General features: G+C 44.0%; 1 protein-coding gene across 3 annotated transcripts in view; it reads left to right on the top strand.

Moving 5' to 3' along the window:
• DOCK11 (dedicator of cytokinesis 11) overlaps positions 1–15,581 on the top strand; it is a 77,998-nt gene that overhangs the window by 20,444 nt on the left and 41,973 nt on the right. For all 3 annotated transcript variants that reach the window (XM_063170668.1, XM_063170667.1, XM_063170669.1), the window contains exons 6-19: positions 1,279–1,374; positions 4,486–4,620; positions 5,619–5,796; positions 6,233–6,312; positions 6,690–6,773; positions 8,611–8,751; positions 10,750–10,959; positions 11,292–11,414; positions 12,412–12,494; positions 13,975–14,097; positions 14,279–14,355; positions 14,847–15,031; positions 15,142–15,207; positions 15,375–15,467. In XM_063170668.1, the coding sequence (XP_063026738.1) occupies positions 1,279–1,374; positions 4,486–4,620; positions 5,619–5,796; positions 6,233–6,312; positions 6,690–6,773; positions 8,611–8,751; positions 10,750–10,959; positions 11,292–11,414; positions 12,412–12,494; positions 13,975–14,097; positions 14,279–14,355; positions 14,847–15,031; positions 15,142–15,207; positions 15,375–15,467 (1,674 nt within the window). The remainder of the gene's footprint in view (positions 1–1,278; positions 1,375–4,485; positions 4,621–5,618; positions 5,797–6,232; positions 6,313–6,689; positions 6,774–8,610; positions 8,752–10,749; positions 10,960–11,291; positions 11,415–12,411; positions 12,495–13,974; positions 14,098–14,278; positions 14,356–14,846; positions 15,032–15,141; positions 15,208–15,374; positions 15,468–15,581) is intronic.

Below are 15,581 nucleotides of genomic sequence, written 5' to 3'. Positions count from 1 at the left end.
AAAGGTGACTCAATCTAGCCCGGTTTACCTCTTTATTGGAAAGGAATATCCCTGATATTTTATTTTATTTTATTTTATTTTATTTTATTTTATTTTATTTTATTTTATTTTATTTTATTTTATTTTATTTTATTTTATTTTATTTTATTTTATTTTATATTTTTTATTTTTTAATTTATATTTTATTTTATTTTATTTTATATTTTATTTTATTTTATTTTTATTTTATATTTTATTTTATTTTATTTTATATTTTATATTTTATTTTATTTTATATTTTATATTTTATTTTTATTTATTTTATTTTATTTTATTTTATATTTTTATTTTATTTTATTTTATATTTTTTACTTTATTTTATTTTATATTTTATTTTATTTTATATTTTATTTTATTTTATTTTATATTTTATATTTTATTTTATTTTATTTTATATTTTATATTTTATTTTATATTTTATTTTATTTTATATTTTATTTTATTTTATTTTATTTTATTTTTTTATTTTATTGTATTTTTTTATTTTATTTTATATTTTTTGTTTTATTTTATTTTATTTGATTTTATATTTTTTATTTCATTTTTTATTTTATTTTATTTTATATTTTATATTTTATTTTATTTTATTTTATTTTATTTATTTTATTTTATATTTTTATTTTATTTTATTTTATATTTTTTATTTTATTTTATTTTATATTTTATTTTATTTTATATTTTATTTTATATTTTATTTTATTTTATTTTATTTTATATTTTATTTGATTTTATTTATTTTATTTTATTTTATTTGATTTTATATTTTTTATTTCATTTTTTATTTTATTTTATATTTTATTTTTTATTTTATTTTATTTTTTTAAATTTTATTTTATTTTATATTTTTATTTTATTTTATTTTATATTTTTTATTTTATTTTATTTTATATTTTATTTTATTTTATTTTATTTTATTTTATTTTATTTTATTTTATTTTATATTTTATTTTATTTATTTTATTTTATTTTATTTTATTTTATTTTATTTTATTTTATTTTATTTTATTTTATTTTATTTTATTTTATTTTATTTTATTTTATTTTATTTTATTTTATTTTATTTTATTTGTAGCACTGTATGCCTAGCTGTACCTGTTGCACATACATTCTACATGTCACTGTATTGCTGTAGTTAAATGGTATTGCTCTCCAGGGTGGACAAATCCCTTTGTCCAAGAGGAATTTCCTGTGGGAAACAGTTTACCTGACCTCTTTTTATGGTTGTTTGCTGTCTTTCAGGACTCCTCTTCCCTGTGCTCCCAGAAGGGGGGTGTGATAAAGCAGGGCTGGCTGCACAAAGCAAATGTCAACAGCACCATCACTGTTACCATGAAGGTGAGTTTGGTGCAGTTACTGATGAATGAGATGAAGCCCAGGCCACATCTCCAAAACTCCCAGGAGCACAAACAGGCTTTGGGTTGGGATGGGATCTGCCCCTCTTGTATCCATGGTGGGCTGGAAAACCCACCCTGGCAGCAGTTTCTGACCCTCCCCTCCCCAGCATGTAAGGCTGATGCACGTTAGACCATGACAGGCAAGCTGACCAAAAGGTGCAGCATGTTCTGGTAAAGCAAGATTGTTTTGTGGATGAGCAGCTGAGGCCCAGGAGAGGAAACAGCTGCCCTGCAAAGACAGCTTTCTGAATTTACAGTTTCCTTGCTGGTTGGAAACATGTAGAGAGGCCAGCTTTGAAATAAAATGATAAATCTTTGCTTTTAAGGCAGGGGTGATATTAGTGCAGAGATGTAGCATTACTGACCTAAAAGCAGCAGCTGCCTTGTCTCCTGTTCTCTGCTCTTTATAATCCAGTGTGACATTGCTCAGATTGTGCAGAGATTTTGAGTAGTTCCTCCAAAGGTTTTTGCTATGGCAGTGAGCAATCTGCAGTCCCACCATGCAGCTGCCTTGTCACAGCACAGATTGTTGGGGAGTTTGTAAGGATATGTTGAAATAATCTCCAAAAGCCTAACTGTTCCAAGGCTTAATTCAATGAGTTATGCTTCCAGGGGAAGTGGAACAGGACTGCTCATAGGGCTAATTTTAATTTGAGTTTTAAAATGGACTTGGAGGTGATAGACAGAAAAGGATTTTCTGATCCTCTGCTTTTCCAAGCAAGCTTAAAGCAACATTTTCCCCTGAAATTTCTGGAGGTGGTGTCATTTGTGCTCAGCATAGTCAGTTTGGTCTGTTCTAGCCTGAGCCTCTGCTGGTGCTGGTCTCAGTGCCCTGCACCTCAGACCTGCCTTTCAGAGAAGTTACCTGAACTGCACTGGCTTCAGTTCAGTTTATAAGATCCAGGGTTTCCAGTGAAGCTCTCATATCGAAGTACTGAGGATCAGGAGCTGTTCTCTGAGCTGTGTCTTGGAGCCAAGGGTCTCCTAAGTTATCTGGAAGATTAGTCATATTTCTCATGGCTTTTTCCCTAGAAACAGAGCATCATAGGAAGAGGAAAAGAGGAAGCCAAGTAGTCACTAAGGAAAACTCTTCATGTCCAGAACTAAAACTGGGCAGTCTGTTTTTCAACTACTCTGTGATTCTGGGGTTCTCCTCTTAGAAAGTTTTGTGGTTTACCACATAATCAGCAACACCTCTAAGGCACGTGTGAGGAAGCTGAGGACTTTGGCCACCTTCAGCCTTGCCACCACGTGGAGAGGCTGCTGTGGTGTGTCCATCTCGTCAGTGCTGGTTCTCTGCTGGGCTCTTGGTGTCTCACACTGTGCTAAGTGTGTGCAGAGTGTGTTCTGTGGAGAGCTGAGCCACAAGCAAACTCTCATTGGGCTGCAGCTGCCACCCTTTATTTCAGAGCACCCTTTCCTGTGCAGAGAACTGCCCTGGTTTGGCTCAGCTCTCAGTGTTGGTGGCCTGTGCTATAACCACAGCACCAGGACTGTCCTTCTGTCCTTCTCTGCCCAAATGCACTTCCCCAGCTCTCTAGCCCTCCCTCTGCCATCTCAGTGCTCACCAGCAGCACCTGTAGCCTGATCAGAGGGGATGTTCCCTCTGCTCATAGGCTTAGAGTATTAATTTCATCTTCTGACAGTGATTTCTGACAGCAGTGCTTGCACAGGGGGAAGATCACAGGAAAAGTGTTTACTGTTTGATTCTGCATTTGCTTTTGAACAGAGTTCAGCAAATGCAAACTGTTTAGCATGAAATCTCATAACCACAACAGATATCAACCCTGTAATATCTAGAGAGAGATCTGTCATGGGTTTCTGTAGCATCCACTGCCAAAATTCCTGAGATTGCTTCAGTGAAGTGCTAAATCAGTGTTTAGGCTGGATTAATGCTTCACATCCTTGGCTTTCCATGTGTCTTTATGCTCTGTTGAGCTAAAGGTTTAGTTAAATCTGATAAAACTTAAAGCTCAGCAGCCCGTGGAGCATCTCTACAGCTAATTATCATCCAAATGAGGCCAGAGGTTACTCTCAGAAGGGATGGGTTATGCTTCAGGGCACGAGGCTCCCTCCCAGTTCTCTGCAAGCCAGGGGGTTTGCTGAACATGTGCTGGTGTCAGTAATGATAGAAACAGGAAATTACTTGTCATCTCCCATGTGGCATGAAAAATGCTGTGTTTATTCATAGATCTTCCAGGTAGACAGAACAGTAGAAATCCTTGCAGTGTGCTGCTTGGCCTGGCTTCCTTCATGATTCTCCTCACACAGATACCCAGCAACAGTGAAATGCACCCTGCTCCTTACAGCATATGGTGCTACCACAATTGCTGCCAAAATGGTCTCCTGAATTATAGTCCAGTAGCTTTAGGCTGACAAGCATGAAGAAAGGTGTTCAGAGATACTGGAGAGCATTTTTTTCATCATAAAAATTAGTAGTACAAACACAAGGACAATTCTCCTGAAATTATTGCTTTTTGATGTAAGAATTGGACACTAAGTCAAAGCCAGTTCATGAAAATAAGTTTGTATAAAAAAAACCCAAACCCAAAGCCACAAAAAACCCAAGCAGTTGAATGGATTGCATTGTCCCTTGGCTTGCATTTGAGTGCTAGGAATTTCCACGTCTGTTCCTAAGTTTTCCAGACAATTGCTTTGTAAGTCTGAGGTCTGTATGAAAAAGGCTCTGGAAATACCTGCTTTAGGGTGGGATGGATCTTCAAGTACTGTGCTGATCTGAATTTACTGTGCAGCTTTGCTTTGTAAAGATAAATGAGGCTGGAGCCAGCTGAGAGATGAGCTGGAAGCCCTGGGGCATTGCTTTAGATGGCAAACTTACAATAACAACAAGGGCATGAAAATTAAAGAAGATGATGGAAATCTCTTTGTAAAAGCAAGCCATATTCAAATGGGTGAATCTGAGCACTCCAGGGTCAGCAGTGTTTTGTGTTACAGCCTTTTCTCAAGAGCAGGGAGGGCAGATGTGGAAACCATGTTTTGTGATGCACAGCAGAGTGAATACGTGCCTGAGCAAGAATTTGTGTTTTTACAGGTATTCAAGAGGAGGTATTTTTACTTGTCACAGCTCACAGATGGCTCCTATATTCTGAATTCCTACAAAGATGAGAAGATTTCAAAAGAATCCAAAGGCTGCATTTTCTTGGATGCTTGCAATGATGTGGTTCAGGTAGGTGTCCTTTCCTGCATGGATTTATGGATTGCTGGCTCTGAGACAGACAGGCCTGCTCTCTCGAGGTCTGAAGGCATGGAATTGCAGATTAACCCAAAGCTGGCCAGCTAAACTGATCAATAGGCTAGTGAGTAAATGATATTGCTTTATCTGGGGCACCTTCCTCCTCTAATTGCTGCTTGCTCCAGCTTTTTCTTTCTTAAACTGTGTCTTGGTAAGTCCGTGCAAGCAGGTAATCCTTTGGAATTCAGGACCTGCTCAGGGGCCATAAGGTTTTAGGAGCAGGTATTTGTACAGGACTAATCCTGGGATTGCTTGGTTGTGCTAGAGTGAGGTGCAGCAGTGGACTGCTGCTCTGCCTTCTGCCCTTGCTGTCTCTGCAGAAGCTGCAAGCATTGAGTGTGATGCAGGGTGGCTTAATTTACCCCAGTGGTTTGCTTCAGCATGGATGAGTCAGAGCTGTGAGTTCCCATTTATCTTTCTGAGCACAGTAAAAGCAATAATGCACACACCTCAGTGATCTATGGGATGTACTTCCCAAGTTGCATCAGATTTGCCTTGGTTTCTGGTTGGAAAATGCTCTTTAAAGGCCAGCACAGCTGCAAAATCTGCAATGTACCATTTGCTTTTTAAAGATAGATGCCTCTAAGTGTCCTGGAGTGCAGCATTACTTACCATGTCAGACAAATCCAGTTCCTGACTTCTCTGGGCAAATATTACAGGTCTGGTGACATCAGAAGGAGCATGTTCCTGCTCCTTGGTGCAATGTCTGTGCTCCAGTCTGGCTTTCATTCACTCAGAGCAGCTGGCCATGGACCTGTGCACTGCTCTAGCCACAAAGCCCTCTGTGATTGCAGCCAGATTGCTGTGTCAGGGAGGGTGCCTGCCTTGTATTTTGTGGTGTTTCAGCTCAGGATGCTTTCCCAGAGAGGAGCTGTGTGGCAGGTACTATATTGTTGAGGAAAATGCAATATAAATCTGTTTTTGTTGCTCAGTGTCCCAAGATGCGCCGCTACGCGTTTGAGCTGAAGACAATAGACAAGTACAGCCACTACCTGGCAGCTGAAACTGAGCAGGAGATGGAGGAATGGCTGGTAACTCTGAGGAAGATCATTCAGAGCAATACTGAGAGTTTGGTGCAAGAGAAGAAAGATGCTGTGGAGTCTGTGCAAGGTCAGTTTGTAAACAAACACCTCCCTTCTGCACAGGATACAGGAAGGGTGCCTGGAGAAGTGTATGATGTACTGAATTTAAAGCAAGAATTGTGGCTGACACACAGTATCATGCAAAGGGGCTCAGTGTAACACAGATGATAGTCTGAGGAATAAAAGTGGAGGGAAATGTGACCCTTCTTCTGAAAGGGAAATCCATGGCAAAGTTTCAAGGCTGCTGGAAAATTGGCTCTGTGAAGTTCTGCTCTGGACAGACCTAGCAGACTGTAATAGTACACTTTGATACTGGTAATGCATGGAAAAATCTTACTCCCAAGGAATGGAAAAGTCTCAGTAAACTGTTTTCTGTGCTATTGTTAGCAGATACTGCAGGATGCTTTCTGGCAGAGTGCTGCTCCTGCAGTTGTTTTGAACATCTGTTTCTGGTGTCCTTGCAGATGATGAATCGAGCACACAGGGAAAGTCAGAGAACATCCTGGAGAGCCTGGAGAGAAGCATGCATCCAGAGCTGATGAAGGTATATTGTGTTTGCAGGACCACTCTCCCCACCCACAGCTACTTCTGTCCAGCTTCTCTGGGAGAGGGATTTTCTGCTTTCTGTGTCTCCAGCTCTGGGCAGGCACCAGGTCCTGGTGGGTTCTCTGTTATCCCACCTGTCTGTCTCACCCATGGTTTGAGACTGTGTTCCTCAGCTCCAGGTGTGGTTGCCTGCTTCTGCCTGTTTTTTCCTTCAGCACAGCCACATCTCTGCACTGTCCTTGCACCATGGCAGTGCTTTGTATCACAAAGGCAACCTGAAAAATAATGGTTTTGTTTTGATTCAGTTCTTTCCCAATAGCAAGTGTTTGCCTCTGTGTGGCCAGGCACTAATGTCAATGCCTTCCTTTGTCATAGTATGGAAGAGAAACAGATCAACTAAACAAACTGAGCAGGAATGATGGAAGACAAAACATCTTTTCTTTTGACCCAGAAGTCCAGGTAAACACTCCCACATTTCCCAGTGAGAGGTTTTGTTCACTGTGTCACCTCCCTTGTCCCCTTGCATGGCCACAGGGTTTGCCTGCAGGAGCAGCATGTTTTCCAGTGCAGAGCAGAAGTGCAGCCCATACTCCTGCCAGTGAGAGCAGAATGAGGTGCCAGTGCTCAGGAATTATAGCTCTAATACAGGGAAGAGTTTCAGCAGCCCCACACATGGCCTCCCTCCAGCTTTGCTGGCATTTGTGTGATCCATCTTGGTGTTGCTGGATTTCAAACCAGGTTTTTTCTGGGGCTCTGAGAAGTTCTCATGCTTGCAAGAAGAAGCAGCAAAAGAGGCGTTGCATGGATGGCTGCAGTGCTGCATGGGCTCAGCACATCTGGTGCAGGGGGCAGAGGTGGCAAAGGCCATGGCAGGGGTTTACGGGGGAGTTTACTCCCTCAGTCTTCAGGGAGTTTTCACATGTAGGGACAGACAAACTGGAAAAAACCCTGTGCTGGTCTGGTGCACTGGAGGAGGGGTCATTGCCTATTGGCCTGTTTTCCTTTGGCTTTGAACTTGAATTCTCTGCCAGGGTCCAGGTGTGGGATTTCAGTGGAATGAGCTGCAATTGCTAACAGAGTTTTAGAGAACTGTTCCAGGATCTGTCATGGTTTCTGGTTCTCCTTCTGGTTTGGCGTGTTCACACCTGTAAAGTAGAACATTCTGGTTTAACAAGGAAATGCAATTAGTCTTTAAAAGGTTTAGCTGTACAAAATGAGCTTTTCTCTTGGCAATTCTTTAGAGTCTTTAACAGAAGGAAGATAAGCATCCAGGAGTCTTTTTGGTTTATTTTTTTTAGGAGATGCTCTGAGAAGCTTCCTGTATTTTAGTCAGATAATAAAAATGGAAATATTGCTCAGTGTGGAGCATCTAAGATAACTTCTTTTACCTGATCAAATGGTTAGGCTGAATTCACTGCCCTCTTTCCATACCCAGAGTGCTTCATTCTGGTGTGGGTCAGTTGGATCTGCTGTAACACCAGGCATTCAGAGTCCTTGCTCCAGTCAGTGCTGGTACATGCACACTTGTGTGCCTGGTGCTAAGGAAACTGGGAGCAGGAATGTATACCTGCAATGTACTTTCTTCATGAAAAGAAAATAAGGGAAGCAGAAATACCTGCTGGTATTTAGGGATGCTCTGTCCCCAGTGCCCAGCACAATGGGTGTGTGAGAGGCTGAGGGTCTTTGGTTGCTGTGTTTGGCTGCTCTTTGAGGAGGGTGGGTGTGGAGGCACAGGCCAGGGTGTGCTGGGCTGGGGAGGAAGTGATGATCATTGAGCCTGTTTGGATTTCCCAGCCAGACACTCTCTGCTGTTTCTAGCCATACCAGTTACTGCTGTGCAGCTGGGCCTGCCTTCCACTCTGAAATGTTGTTTACAGTCCCATGTGTGCCCTGTCTGTATTTCAGGCACAGGGGCCATCTGTAAGCTGGCCACACCTTCATGGTGGAAAGCACTTTTCTGATTGTTGTCTCATGTTCCGCTTTCTTGCCCGAGCTCTAAGTGGTGTTTGGGAAGATCCCCTGGGTTACAACTAAGCAGGAAGGAACTGAAATCATTCTGAGGTTTAGTTTGCTGTGCTCTACAAAACAGGTTGCTAAAAATTGATACATACCCATGAATCCATGTCCTGAATACCTCTGTGTAACATCATCAAATCACACTCATTTGTGAATGTCTTGTACCTTTCAACTTTAAAAAATTGATAAAGATAGTATTGGCAGTAATGTGATCACTTAACATTTTTCAGGGGGTTGTTCTCTTTTTTAATGAGACCAGATGTGTTTGTTTGCTGTCTAGAGACTCGATTTCTCAGGGATTGAGCCAGATGTGAAGCCTTTTGAGGAAAAGTGCAGCCGGCGCTTCGTGGTGTGCTGCCAGGACTTCTCCCTCAACCTCCTTGCTCAGCTGAGTGACAGGGCAGAAGAAGGACCCACCAACGTAAGGGGAGCTCCAGCATGTCCTGCTTTGTCTTTTTTCCTCTCATCAGCAAGAAAATACCTTGGCAAATTAACCTGTGGGGTTAAAACAATCCCATTTTGCCATGAGCACCAGTGGGACCTGGACAGGCAGTGACTGCTGGCCCAGAGTCCAAAAATGTGCTTGGGCACATCAGCAAACACCAAAAATTTGTTTGCTGATGTGCCTCAGCCCACTGGGAAACCTGTGCTTCAGGGCTACAGGAAATGGGGACTGTGTGTCTGCCAAATTCTCCATCCCTGTGAGAGTCCTGTTGGTAAATGATTAGGCTCCATCTCCAGACCACTCATGGCTGTGTTTTATTTTGTTTCCCCTAATGGCAAGGGATTTCCCTGTTCTGGAACCTTCCTCTGACTCCCAGCCTAACTCTATTCACAGTCACTTTACTATATGCATTTGTTATTGTGCCAAAGTTGTGCCCCAGCCTAAAAACCCTTGTATTTTCTGTGCCTCTGATGTCTGTAGGCAGCTATCACATCTCACCCCAGCCTTTGTTCTGCTGGGCTGAACAGACCAGTCTCCTCCAGTCTTTCCTCTCCAAACAAATCCCTGCTGTCACGTCCTGTGCTTGCTCTGGCTGGAGTCAGCCCTTCCTGCAGGGGTGCAGGGCAGGCAGAGGCACCAGCACTGCCCCATCTCTGCTGCTGCTGCCCTGGCTGATGCCTGGGAGAATCACAAAGGCTTTTTTGTGATGGTTTCAGGCACAACACCAGGCTCAGTGACTCCCAGCAGATGGATGCATTGCTAATAGCAAAGATTCTTGTTATCCATCCCTAATCAGGGCCAGAGTGAGACCTAATCAGCACATTTTCAGCATTGATGTAATGCCTCCAAGTCATGCTGGAATGTCTTGGGCATGCTGCAGTTTTATCTTCAGGCCTGCATTTTTGTATTTCCATGGATGCATGCCTACTAGGATGTTTGAATTAGAAATACATGAATTATTGCCACTTGCCTGGTGCTGTCAAGATCAGTAGCTACAAAGCAGTTGGCAGATTTTGCACATGCATTTCCTCAGCAGTGTCAGCCTTGTATTTGAGCTCTCCTGGCTGTGAGAGCTGACTTTCCTCCTGGGATAGCATCTGAGGAACATTTTCAGTGTCACAGTTGAGCCATCCAGAGCTGCTGGACTTTGGGAAATAGATATGGTGATCTTTAGTATGTGATCATAAACACTCTTAAGCTGATTTCTTATTGCAAAATGATAAACAGATCTAATGAATATGGCTCACCTTTTCTTCCTGACTTTATAGTTTACCACTTAGGTAAAAAACATATGGATTTCATTCTTTATATTTCATATAACTTTATTCAAACTGACTAGATTAAAATGTGAGAAGGTGCAGGAAAAAAAGGATCTGTATATTTATAAAGCAAATAAACATGGATTGTGTGTTACTATAGTGGATATTTTTTGCCCCCAACAAGGGAGAAATGATGAGGAGGACTCCATCTTATCAGAAGGCAAATTAATTACTTTATTATACTATGTTATTCTATATTATATTACATCTATTACATTACATCTAAACTGAAGCTGCCAAGCACTCAACTGCACAGAATCTTGTGACTGTAAGCCCACAGTCCTGACACACACACACACCTGGCCCTGATAGGCCAAGGAAACAAAGCACCATCACTCTGGGTAAACAATCTCCATGTTGCATTTTACTTTGGCACAACACAGGCACAGCAAATGAGATAAGAATTGTTTTTCCTTTCTCTGAGGTTCAGAGAATGTGAATCTCAGAATTATTCTTGGGAAGTTGTGCCTTGCTTTTCTCTGTGAAGAAAAATGTGGCTACATGTAGCAGTTCTGTAAAATGCTGGTGTACCAAACTAAAGGAACAAAGAGGAGGAGAAAGTTCCCAGTTTTCTTGTCAGGAAAGCAGTGCTGTTGACACTCTTGAGCCCGTGCCGTGCATTTTTTATGACACACATATTCAATCCAATTTCCAGGTTGAGCCCTTTTTCCTAAGCTTGGCGTTATTTGACCTGAAGAGTAACTGCAAGATTTCAGCTGACTTGCACGTGGACCTGAACCCGCCGTGTGTGCGGGACATGCTGCAGGAGGGCTCCGAGCCGCGGGCAGAGGGGGCCCCGGGGCAGGGCCCTGGGCAGGGCCTGGTGCACGGCGTCCCCGAGTCCTGCCTGCGCTACATAAAACGGGTCAGTGCCTCCCCTGCTCCCCCTCTGCGTCACTGCTGGGGCTGTCAGTGGCTTTGGAGTGTGTTGTTATGCTCTGTGTGGTAACCAGAAGCCAGCTTTTCTCTTGAGCTCTGGTCAGTGTTGAAGTTGCCATGCAGGGCTTGCTGGCGGTGACGGGCAAAGCGCAGGGGGAGTTTGCCAAGACTTGGCCATGCTCAGGTCTGGTGAGCCCCTGTGGCCCATCCCCAGGGCAGGGTGTGTGTGGGGTGTGGGAAGGGGCAGTGGGATGTCAGGCCAGACCCTGTGGTGCACACTGGGGTCCTGCAGTGACAGCTGCTGCCTCTCTGTTGCAGGGGGTGTTCTCCGTGACCAACCCGCACACAGAGATCTTCCTGGTGGCCCGAGTGGAGAAGGTGCTGCAGGGCAGCATTGCCCACTGTGCAGAGCCCTACATGAAGAACTCAGACCCTGGGAAGGTACTGCCTGGGGCCATGGGTGCATCAACTGAGTGATGCTGTCTGCTGCTGCTTCAGGGTGTAGAGGGGATGAAACATGGATTGTTCTGCAGCTCTTCAGTTTCTTTCTTGCTGGCAAAAATAGGTTTTGTTCATTCTGTTTGCACTGTTCCCAGGCTGGCTTCAGTTGGACTGTCCTGGGAGACTTGGTTTCTTCCCCTGGAAAGAGGCAGAGGATTAGAAAGAGCCAAGCATTTGAGGCCAGACCTTTCTCCGTTACACTTCAGCAAGCCAAAGCCTGGGCTGGGCTGACAGGAAAAAGCAGGATGCTTCATCCCCAGAATGAAGTGTCTGCATAGAATCATGGAATCCTTTATCTTGGAAAAATCCTATAACATCATGGAGTCCAACCATTAACCCAGCCCTGTCAACTCCACCACTAAATTGTGTCCCTAAGCACCACATCCACATGTGTTTTAAACACATCCACCACTTCCTTGGGCAGCCTTTCCAATGCTTGACAACCTTTTGGGTAAAGAAATTTTTCCTGACATCCAAGGGAGAGGCCCTACTGTTTGACACCAGCTTCAGTTTCTGCATCCATGTGAAGCTGATGCTGTCTTGTTGCAGCCAGTCAAGAGTAGTTCCTGAAAAGTCAATTATGGAATACCTGGTAATGATGGCATTCCCTTGGCACTTTGTGAGTCTGTATAGGATGAGCCAAGTGCAGTCAGTTTTGGAAAATACACTAACACCTTTTGGCAAATAGAGCACTAATAAATACCCCGGCAGTTCAATCCTGAGGAGGTTTAACATGACTGCCCACAAAGTTTGTGCTGCTGCTTTGCAGACTGACAGCTGTGGGTGCTGTGAAGGGACACACAGGGATGTCTGTCAGCTGCACTGGTGCCTGGAGCAGACAGAGATGCTCCTCCTTGGAGACTGCAGCATCCTTCACTGCTGTTCTGGGGCAGCATCATGCCCTGGCAGCTCTGACCTGCCTCTCTGTGTTTTGCAGACTGCCCAGAAGGTCCATAAGGTGGCCAAGCAGGTGTGCAGCCGTCTGGGGCAGTACCGGATGCCCTTCGGCTGGGCTGCCAGGTCAGTGCCTCACCTTGGGCTGGGCTCTGCCCACACTGGGAGCTGCTGCTGCTGCTGCTCAGAGTGACCTGGGACATGGTTGGGAAAGGGGCCCAGTGACTGAAGTCAGTGAGGTTGCAGCTGAGGGCAGTGTGGCTCCAACTCTCAAGAAGGAACTGGGATTGGCCTGAAGTGCTCTATCTAGAATTAGAAACAAATATTAAAAAGTAAACAGTGCTAGAGCTGGGAAGGCAGTAACCTTCCTACTGACCTGCAGCTACTGCTGTCAGGGCAGAACGTTCCTGGGGACAAAATACATTGTCCCATGCTACCAAGGGAATCACTGCAGAAATTCCCTCCTGGCACCAGCCACTGCCAGGGACAGGATTAGAGCAGAGGCCTTCCCAGCCTGGCAGTGGCAATCAGATGGGTTTGTTTTCTATCTTAAACTCTGCTTTAATTAATGTTCTTGGGAATGGCAGAAGGTAGTGATCCCATTCCCTTGCTGTTGTTTTACTGGAACTGAGAAGTATGTCAGGGCTAACTTTCTTAAAGTTCAGTCAGAATAAGGCAAGCTCATCTGCTGCCTCCTAGTGCTAAATTGCGTATTGGTGCTGGGAATGACATGGGAGCACAGAAAGCTGTCACAGTGGGCTGCAGTTTTAGGGATGTACTGCTTGCAATGTGTATTCTTGAACTGGGTATCCCTGTGGTGCTGGCTGCTCGTTTTTGAGGTGGTGATTTTGGGATGCAGCTGGATCCTGGCAGCCAGCACTCAGCTCTCTGCCAAGGAGACCCTCCCCTAATGGTGGGCTCTGGGTGGGCATTGGCTTGGACTGGCTCCAGGTTTGTTCCTGCTGGGTAAAGAGCTGCCTTTGGACACCAAGGAGTTGAGTGGGCTGGTGCGTGGAGTTCTGCATCCCTGGAACATTTCCCCTGTGGTCTCAGAGGAAAGTGCTTGCACAGAACTGAAGTGCAGATGCTTTAATGTTATCATACACAGACACCCATTATTTTCGTGGCAGAGATGCTGGTATTCATCCAGGGCAGAGTCCAGTCTCCTGCTCTGACTCCAGGAGGAAGCTGATGCATGTCCCCAAACTGGTTTTTATTGTGCACTCCTTTTCTAGGGGGATTTCTGTGCTCTGACCCCATGTGCAAGTGGGAAGGTGCTTTACCACTAGGTGTTAGTGGGAGGGGATGGAAGGGTGTTTGTGACTGTGGACCAGGCTTGGAAAAGGGTTGAATGTGTCCTGACCTGGCTGGAGAGAGGGGAATGGGTAATGATGTCCCAGTAATTTCATGTGACAGCCGCAGGCTGGGTGGGGTCTAAGCACCAGGTCAGGGTGGGAGAACAGTCAGGTCTGTGCTGCTGGGAGCAGTCACAGGCCAGTGAGCCCCTTGCCTGACGAACTGAGCCCCTTGCCTTTCAGATGTGTCAGACACCTTGGTGTCTGTATGTTTACCAACATTTAGAAAATACACCTCTTCATTTCTGCAGGCCAGTTTTCAAAGACTCCCAGGGCACTCTTGATGCTGATGGAAAATTCTCACCCCTGTACAAGCAAGACAGTGGCAAACTCTCTAATGAAGATATGCTGAAGCTTTTAGCTGAGTATAAGAAGTAAGTCCAAGAGACTGGTGCAGGGGCTGGGCAGGCATTTAAACATACATTTTTAAACAGTTAAGTGTAAGCATGAGATGGCAATTTCTAAAATATTTGGAGGGTAGCAAAATGTGCTGATGATGTGCTCAACACCTGAGCTTTCAAGGTTCACACTCTTGTTCCTCTCTCCCTCACACAGACCAGAGAAGACAAAACTTCAAGTCATTCCAGCCCAGTTAAATATCATCATCAAAGACATCCCACTGGACTTCACAAGTAAGGATCTTGGATCTTATCAGAAGTGCTGATGGCTCGAGCCTCAGGAGTTAATGCTTCTAGGCTGTTGCATTAACAAGAGTATCTCAGGGCTGCCATCAGAAATGAGTAATTCAGCACAACCACTGACTTTAAGTGTTTCTGATGCATTCTGTGGAGGACATGTGGTCCAAGTGCAGAGATTTACCTGAGGGATAGATCCTCTTTACATTTTGGCCATCACACCCTGAATCTGAAGGAAGCCAGCTGCCTGCTTTTGCATCGATCTCATATCACATTTTTGATCCATAACTTTGTAGAGCTTTACATATGTGGTCAGTGTGATTCTTTACCTTGCATTTAAAGAAACTGAAGCAAAGAAAGGACTTGTGATGTGTTGAGTGTAATTCCATAGGCTTTTGGCAGCTCCTGTCACAGGTTATGTAGGCTAATCTCCTGTCCAAAAGGCTTTTCTAGTGGATCTAATTTTTTCAGTTCTTATTCTCTTACAGATTGTTTCACAGCTTCTTACATTCCTATAAAACCTTTTGAGAAGGGCTGTGAGGACATTGCAGTTGAAGTGGAGGAGCTTGTCCCAGAAGTTGCAAAATACTGTTACCCCTTCACTGTCTACAAAAACCACCTCTATGTCTACCCCTTGCACCTGAAGTATGAGAACCAGAAGGTGTTTGCAAAGGTGAGTGACCCTTGGAGTGACCCAGGGAGTGAGCTGGGCAGTGACCTGCAGCCAGGCTTGGTGTGGGCCAGGGTGATTGCTGCTCATGCTCCTATTCTCCCCTATTTCAGGCAAGGAATATTGCTGTGTGTGTGGAGTTCAGGGATTCAGATGAAGCTGATGCCAGGCCATTAAAGGTGAGTTAATGTTACCTTTTAACAGGGCTGCCATTTTGGGTGCTTTGTACCTGCCAGGCTGAGCAGGGCAGGAGAAAAGCACTGAGTTTCCATGGTCACTGGTTTAATTTGTCCAGCTGATTTAGGATGGCAGGACCCTGAGTTCAGCTGTTCATTTGTGTTTGCAGTGCATATATGGAAAGCCTGGGGGCCCTCTGCTGACCACACACGCCTACGCTGCCGTGCTGCACCACAACCAGAGCCCCGAGTTCTATGATGAGGTAAAAGCAACCTGGGAAACAGCAGATTTTCCTGGATGCTACAGTGCCAAGGGGCTTTTCAGGACACCTCTTTTTCCAGGGCTGGGTGAAATATGGGTAAAGATAATCACCAGC

Source organism: Melospiza melodia, chromosome 16 (genome assembly GCF_035770615.1).
Source record: "Melospiza melodia melodia isolate bMelMel2 chromosome 16, bMelMel2.pri, whole genome shotgun sequence".
Taxonomy (NCBI): Eukaryota; Metazoa; Chordata; class Aves; order Passeriformes; family Passerellidae; genus Melospiza; species Melospiza melodia.
This window is presented reverse-complemented; position numbering and strand designations above follow the sequence as displayed.